The sequence below is a fragment of the Geotrypetes seraphini genome, chromosome 15 (genome assembly GCF_902459505.1).
Source record: "Geotrypetes seraphini chromosome 15, aGeoSer1.1, whole genome shotgun sequence".
Classification (NCBI taxonomy): Eukaryota; Metazoa; Chordata; class Amphibia; order Gymnophiona; family Dermophiidae; genus Geotrypetes; species Geotrypetes seraphini.
The window spans coordinates 66,785,517-66,793,969 of NC_047098.1; the positions used below are offsets into that span (position 1 = coordinate 66,785,517).

General features: G+C 42.7%; 1 protein-coding gene across 2 annotated transcripts in view; it reads right to left on the reverse strand.

The window, feature by feature from the left end:
- The window catches only part of LOC117349152 (septin-4-like), a 52,748-nt gene extending 49,357 nt beyond the window's left edge, over positions 1-3,391 (reverse strand). Inside the window, exon 1 of one of the 2 annotated variants that reach the window (XM_033922249.1) lies at positions 2,806-3,391. In XM_033922249.1, the coding sequence (XP_033778140.1) occupies positions 2,806-2,808 (3 nt within the window). In that variant the 5' untranslated portion in view covers positions 2,809-3,391. The remainder of the gene's footprint in view (positions 1-2,805) is intronic. The other variant, XM_033922251.1, reaches the window with a different exon arrangement.
- Between the last annotated feature and the right edge of the window lie 5,062 nt (positions 3,392-8,453).

The window sequence follows — 8,453 nt, forward strand, 5'->3', positions numbered from 1 at the left end:
GTACAAAAAGAACAAAGATGGATTTTAAAGTCCTTAACACAGCAGGGTTTGAACAGTAACATGGAATTGCAACATTTCAATTAGATGACTTCTGATTAGTAAAGATGAAGTAAAAAGATAAAAGATGGGTTGAAATGCTACACAGAAACTAATGTACACCAAAAGACACTGATAAAAATAATTGTTACTGAAGATAAATATTGATTGGGCCGGAATAGCCAGTACCAACGAGAACCCATAAATTGAAAAGGAATGAATTGGTGCTAATAGTGCTGGTGCAGGGTTGTTATTGGATGAGGAAATAAACCAAGCGGAGTAAGGTTCTAAGAACAGGTGACTATAGTTGAATTTTCAGCGTCTTTATAACATGCTGGCGCCTTCTTGGTATATTTCAGAGAAGCAGACAGTGTCACAGAGAGGGCTGTAGAAGAAGAAGGCTGCTGAATTAATACCCTAACGCAGTGGGGATAACAACACCCACGAAATGCAGGCCACATGGGTGATAACAAAGCGGCATTGGTGTTAATACTTCTTACAAAAAGGGTGGTAGATGCATGGAACAGGCTCCCAGTAGAGGTGGTGGAGAGTGAGACAAAGACTGTGTCTGAATTCAAGAAAGGGCGAGACAGGCACGTGGTATCTCTTAGGGAGAGGAGAAGACAGTGGATGCTGCAGATGGGCAGACTGGATGGGCCATTTGGCCTTTATCTGCCATCATTTCACTGCTTTATGACCTCACAATGCAAGTCTGAAGAACCTTAGCTTATAACAATGATGCCTTATGACATCACAATGGAGGTGTAAAGCCTTAGCCCATAGGGAGATTGGATGCTGCAGATGGGCAGACTGGATGGGCCATTTGGCCTTTATCTGCCATCATGTTTTTATATCACAATTGAAAGGGACGGTTAGATTCAAACTCTCCTGAATACCTTCTATGTGAATAATTCTTCCGACCCTCAGAAGTGCCACCAAATGTTCAATAAGCTTTCATAACAGTTGGCTTTATGCACCTTATCGTCATCGGGTCACTTATTTAATAATGTTAAATATTCAATAAGTTAAAAAAAGCCATCAACTTAACTGAGTTTTAAAGTGAATAGTACTTAGCTTGGGTAGTAGACATAAAGCTCTATGACCTCGCATAGACCATAAAGCTCTATGACCTCGCAATGCAAGTCTGAAGAGCCTTAGCTTATAACAATAATGCTCTATGACATCACAACAGAAGTGTAGAGTCTTAGCCTATAGGGAGAGGAGGAGATAGTGGATGTTGTGGATGGGCAGACTTTATGGGCCATTTGGCCTTTATCTGTCGTCACGTTTCTATCCCTCCAAGACACACTGCCTCGGAGCACTGCTGAATCCATTCCAATACTCCATGACGTTCCCTAGAGCATCTGTTGACACAACAGTACAACTCCATGACACTGCAACATAGCATGATTCGGAGCCCCGGAGTACTGATGACACCTGAATGCTCTGAGACCCTGCAGGACTTGTTGACATGTATCCCCATCGCACTGTGACCAGGCAACATTCTATGATATTATAAACTCCCAGCTACCACTAACGCAGTGTTTCTCAATCCCGTCCTTTGTTCTGTCCCTCCCGTGAGATTTTCAGAATATCGGTAATGAATATGCTTAAAGATGGATTTGCTTTCATTTCATTCTTTACTTTTATTACATTGTATTTATTTCCCTATAGCCCTTCTGTTTCATGTTGACTGAATGTTACCTTTCCTGTACCTGATATTGGTTTTATTATTTTTATATATGATCAATTTTTCTGTAAACCGTTTAGACATACAGTATTTGATAGACGGTATATGAAAAATTAAATACACTTGAAATCTATGAGATGTGTTCTTATTGTCCTTATGCTGTCTATTTATCTGTCTGGGTGTGTCCAGTGGGTTTATAGAGAACAGTGACTTAGTGCGTGTGAGTGAATTCACATATTTGTGTCAAAGTAGAGCTAGGGAAGACTTTGGAGCTTATTTTCCAATCCAACTGATATATGGTATAATCCCTAGTAGGATAGGAGGGAAGTCCTTGATATGTCAGGTGGATTTTTTTTTCCATGACATACTGGACGTCTTTCTACTCTGACTAACTCAGATGCACGGGGGGGGGGGGGGGGGGGGAGAGAGAGCGATCTGTTAGTCTCCCAGGGGTTGAAGTCAGCAGCATCTCACTGTTTACTGCAGAGCGTGCAATCTGTGATGCAAAATACATAGGAAGCCAAGTACCCAACTTTCTACTACCAGTGAGTACAACACACAGAAATGTATCGGAGAAACACTGGAGATGATACCAGTAAAGGTCAACATAAACTGCATAGTTATTGATGCATCAGAGCCGCTAGTCACAGAAGCTTGACTGTAGGATGTCACTTTTTACTCAAATATATACAATACAGGTAGTGAAAACACCAGGTACAGAGTATGTACATAAGAAACAGGATATTATATGCCCTGTCCACAGTAAATACATAAGATGCAGTTGCTTTAATACAAGCTTAATGGGATCTTGCACTCATTAGCACACAGTTTTTGGTATCTACAACTGCAAATATCAACCGCACCTCCTCTGCTCACTATGTGACATTGAGCAAGTTCAGTAACCTCCCTGTGTTCTCAGTCTGTAAGCTCTTGGGGGCATGAAGCCCATACTCATGCAATGAATCCTGTACAGTGTAGAATGTATTTAGGGTTGTGGATGCCCAGGTGTGGTGTGAAATTGCCCTCTGAGGAGTATGTCCCTCTCTTTTCTGACAAGCTGAGTGAGGAAGCAGTCTTACCATTGCTGTGGTCCTAGACACCAGTCTCTGCCTCTTTCTCTCTCACTCTCAGGCACTGTGTGACAGCAGCGCTGCTCTCAGCGATATGTAGCAGAGGGAGGTGGAGGACCGGGGAGCCCATGTGACCAGGGAGGAGAGCCGCAGCACAACAGCCTGTGTTTTCATTGTGACATGAAGCTGGGATAAGCTTTCCCTTCTCTCCACACATCTGTACTGTTCAATTACTCAGTAATAGTCTAGAAAAGGGAGATGCAAATGTAGTGATCAAACTTGCAGATAACTAAAGTATTCAAAGCAGACTGTGAGGAACTATAGAGGAACCTTGCCAGACTGGAGAACCTGGCGGCTAAATGGCAGATGGAATGTAATGAGGACGTCACAGAAAAGATGCACAAATGGGGGGAAACAATCACGCTTAGAAGTACATAACGCAGGGTTTTGTAGGAGGAGTCGCCACCCAGGAAAAGAATCATCTTGGAATCACTGTGGACAATGCACTGAAATCCTGAACTCTAGAATGGAGCAGTGATCAAAAAAGCAAACCAAATGTTATTAATTATGAGGGGCCTCTGAAAACTTCTCAATCCGACCAACAAAGCTGGGGCAGTCTCCTTCGAGAGCTATACACTTAGTCCAGCAATTTTTCCTCTTTTTTCCTTCCGTCGGAAAAATATGAACCAAACAAAAGTGGAAAATCATTGGACTAAGTGTATAGCCCTCGATGGAGACTGCCCAACTTTATTGGTTGGGCTGAGAACTTTTCAGCGACCCCTCGTATTTAGAAAGGAATGGAGAATAAGACAAAGATCATTATACTACTTTACATTTGGATCTATAATGCAACTTAAGTGCTGTGTGCTGTTCTGATCAGCCCAGGTCCACCTTAAAAATTTTATGGACTTATTTTAGGAACTTAACCCTTCTGAAACCCTACTAAGCTAATGGCTATTACCACATTTGTTAGAAAGGAATTCCATAGTTTAATTATATCTTGAGTGAAGACAAATATTCTCCAGTTTGTTTTACATTTACTACTTAGAGGGGAATTCATCCAGGGGAACTAACCGATTATGGGCTAGATTCACTAAAGTCAGTGATTGTCGCTAAACCACTGCTAACTGACCCGATTCACTAAACGGCCCACCACTTGTTTTTTCCCCTCTATCGCCCATTTTCCGATCCAGTAAAACCCCATGCAAAATAGCCAAGCGATTGATTCACTTACATTGCTTGGCTATTTAGCATCGGCTTTTACCGATCCTAAAACCCGATTGCTGTAGACCTGTCGGTAACTGTGTTTTCAACGGCACAGATATTTTGTGTGTATTACAGAAGCAAAATATCTGCCCATTAAAAAAAAAAATGAAAACAATCCCCCACTGATGTCAACGACCCTCCCCTAACGACCCCCAACAATCGAGCACCTCCTGACAAATGTGGCAACTCTAAAACAAATGGCAGGAGGGATGCCCGCTCCTTCCTGCCATGGAGTCACAGGAGAGCCAAAACAATGAAAACCAGGTGAAACCGATGATCTGGCAATCAGATGTTTGATGTTATATATGTACTGTATATTTATAGATTTTTGCTCTGTTAAATATAATGGTTTTAGCAGATCGAGGAAGGTTAATTTTTGCAAAACACAGACCGTGTTGGGTCTTGTGTTAGTCCGCATTGAGTTTTCTGACTAGACTGTATGTACCACATAACTTGAAGACTTTGAATTTTGTTATGAAGACTGCATTTTGTCTAGACCAGGGGTGTCCAACCTGCGACCCAGTGAAGTATTTTGTGCGGCCCTGGTCAAGGGCGATGCAGTGTTTTCCTCTGCTGCCCATCTTGCCGGCTCCCTCTTCTGTCTTGTTGCAGCGTTTGTGCGGCCCCAGAAAATTTTTTCCCGGCCAATGCGGCCCAGGGAAGCCAAAAGGTTGGAAACCCCTGGTCTAGACACTTAATAAAGCCTTTTCATCTGGATCATCGTTTCCACCTAGTTTTTATTGTTTTGACTCCATTTCTATCTGCAGAGGACAAACATTTGTCTGATTTAGGTTCCCGTGTGGCATCTATTCAGACCGTTTCTGTTTTCTTTTTTCCCCCTCATAAATATTTTATTAAATTAAAAAAAAAAAAAATACACAATGCACCATAATAAACAAACTATAACACTGAGTAGAAAATATTAGTCTTGGGATGCAAAAAGGTACCATACAAACAATCATAACACGATATATAAATCAACATTTATGGAAGGGTTTCCATATTTTGTTAAATCTCCTCAAGTTGTCATACTTAACTAAAAATATTTTTTATACTTACTACTACTACCGTGTTTCCCCGAAAATAAGCCCTAGCAGGATTTTCGGGGTAGGTCTTACCATAAGCTCTACTCCCAAAATAAGCCCTATTCCCGGGATTCACCGGCATTTCCCTTCCCTCCCTCCCATCCCTTCTGCAGCAGAACCCTTGAGAGAGCACACCCTCCCCCCCACGAGCACCCGCACCCGATTCCTTATCCTTCCCTCCCTCCCATTGGAACCCTAAGCAGTGTCGGGCCGGCAGCACTTTAACAGGCTGCTTCGGCCTTGTCCGTCTGTGAACTCTGCTGCGATGATGTCATCAGTAATGCGGCATAGTTCAAGGGCGAAGCAGCCTGTTAAAGACTGCTGCTGGCCTGAAGCTGCTTAGGGAGCTAAGTAGAGCTCGCGGTGGGGATCCGTTGGGAGGGAGGGAAGGATGGGGATTCGGCTGCACGGCGGGTGCTCAGGGGGGGGGAGGGGGTGCTCGCTCAAGGGTCCTGTTGCACGAGGGATGGGAGGGAAGCTGGGCACGGGTCCTGCTCCACGAGAGATGAGAGGGAGGGTAGGATAGAAGCTGGCAAGGGTCCTGCTGCATAAGGGATGGAAGGGAGGGAAGGAAAGATGCTGCACATGTGGGGGAGAGAAAGGAAAGAGGAATAATTGGGGTGAAGGAGAGGAAGGGAGAGATGTTCATGTACATACCCTGAAAATAAGACCTAGTGCCTTTTTTGGGCCTAAAATTAATATAAGACACTGTCTTATTTTCGGAGAAACATGGTACTATTTATCATTTCTACAGCGCTGAAAGGTGTATACAGCGCTGTACATTTAACATACAATAGACAGTCCCTGATCAGAAGAGCTAACTATCTAATTAGACAGACAGGACATCTCAGGGTTGGGGAGATTATGGTAGAGGAAATGATACAGTGGGTATAAGTATCTGACAGCAGTGAGTGGGTTTTTAGCTTGGATTTGAATAGTGCTAGGGATGGAGCATGACGTATTGATTCAGGCAGACTGTTCCAGGCATACAGTGCGGCAAGAAAGAAGGGACGGAGTTTGGAGCTGACAGTGGAAGAGAAGGGTACAGCTATTGTAATCCAATTTAGAAAAATCTTTCCAGTGAAAGAATATTGATTTAATAGTAATCATTATTAGGTTTTTCAATAATTGAGTTTTATAAGTATCCTACCCAGCATCTTTCCGCCGCTGTTTTTGGATGCCTTGGAGGTATGCCAGTCTCACGGTTCTGCAGCACAGGGGGATTGGAACCCAGAAATAGTGGAAGCCTGGATTTTTTTTTTTTTTTTTAAACTAGGGATGGAGTCAGGGAATGTCGGGGCCTTTTTTTTGAGGGGGGGGAGGGGGCTGTAGGGTCGATTTTAACTATGGCTTATTTTTGGGGTAGGGCTTATATTAGAAGCATCTTTAAAAATCATGCTAGGGCTTATTTTCAGGGTAGGGCTTATTTTCGGGAAAACACAGTACTTAACAGTGATACTGGCCTATGGAGCCACGTCCTGCCGGGACCAAGCAGTAACATCAGAGGGAGGAGAGAACTGGCTGGGGGGGAGGCAGGGCATGGGCCGGGGCATTGTAATCTCTCAAGCTGGCCTTGTTTTCTAGTCAGGGGCTGAGAGTGTAGATAGAAAGTAGCAAATCAGAAGAGATATAAAATGTAATGTTTAAAACAGTATTTCAAGCTGTGTCAGTGTTAAGCTGGGTGCAGAGGCAAGGATGCAGGAAAAGAAAGCTGAGGATATGCATGCAAGTGACTGGCTGCTAATGTCACAGTGGGAACTCTGTGCAGGCAACACTGCTTACATACAGTACGTAGAAACATTGTTCCATAAGAGAGGGAATAGTGAAAGAGAATGGATGTGTGGATGTGTGCTGAAAGCTTCTGAGGAAAAGAAAGAAAAGGGAATTTAAGAATTAATGTAGAGGAAAAGGTAATACCGAGAGCATGTGGCTGAAGAATGTAGTTATAGTAAGGAAAGATCAAATTCTTACATTGCCAATCTTCTTTCTTGTAAATCCACTCTATTCCTGGGCAAGTGGGCTATGCATCCCATCTCATGAGATCTCTTGTAGGAAACTTCATTTACGTATTTTGGATCCTCCCCCCTCTTACCTCAGGACTGCCCTCTGACTTCCAGTTGATACAAAAGCAGACAGTCATACCTGTACAGGACACAAAAAAGGAAGGAAGGGGTACGAGGATACTCCCTGAGAACCAAGTCTAATGTGCTCATATTATAAAACTGCATGGCAATCATAACCAATCAAACAGGTTTCGTAAACATAAACCATAAAATCGGAACAATAAGGAGATGCAACCTGCACTAACAGGGAATAGAAAGGGACAATTGTTGGGCCTGAGTGTGTGAGTGAGAAGGAAAGAGATGGTGCACATGGAAGAGGAAAATTGGGCATAGAGAGGAGTGAGGTAAAGAAGATGCATGGGGAAAAGAAAGATGAGAGGGAGAAATGTTGGATATGGTGGTGGAAAGGGAACAGAGGGATAGATGGAAGGGGATGCAAAGGGGAGGAATGTTGGGCATAGTGATGGAGGGAGATGTGGCATGGTGTTGGAGAGGGGTGCTAGAAGGAGAAATGGGCATGGGGATGGTGGGACATGGGAAAAAATGATCTGGGGGATGAGAGAGGAAGAAAAGTTGGACTCGTGGAGGGACAGACGGAGAAGAGTTGCCTAGAAGGTTGATCGGGCGGTATAAGAAATTTTAAATAAACTTAAAACTTGGTTGAGGAATGGATTCAGTCTGGAGCAAAGGAAGAAAGAAAGGAAGGAAGGATACTCTGTTGGTCACATTCAAAACTGAATTGGAGAAGCAGGCGGTTCTTAAACTTTATTTTTAAATAAACAGACCCTGTTCTGTGGGCAAAATATAAATGTGTTGCCAGATGTCTCAAAGCAAACACAATATAGACGAAAACAGTTCCTACAGCTTAAGGCTCGTGTACTAGCTCTGGGAGCTTTATTGTTTCTTAAATTTCCCTGTAAGTGCTTGGTCACATATAAGAACAATAAATACATTTTTCTTGACCCATTTCAGTTGGAGATATTTTTGCAAGATAAACCTACATTGGATAATTTACCCCAGACTAATGCAGAGGTTTGAAAAGAGGAGATAAAAGATGAATAATTTCCTGCCTGTAGATAAAGTGATTATATACTTTCTATACTATATATTTTATATATGCGTAACGTGACCATTTATTTTTTTCATCAAAACAGGATATCTATTAATTGTCAGTTCTGCCGCCAATTTCTTCCATTCATTTTTCATGTACACATAATATCTTATTAATTCATAATGGTAACCA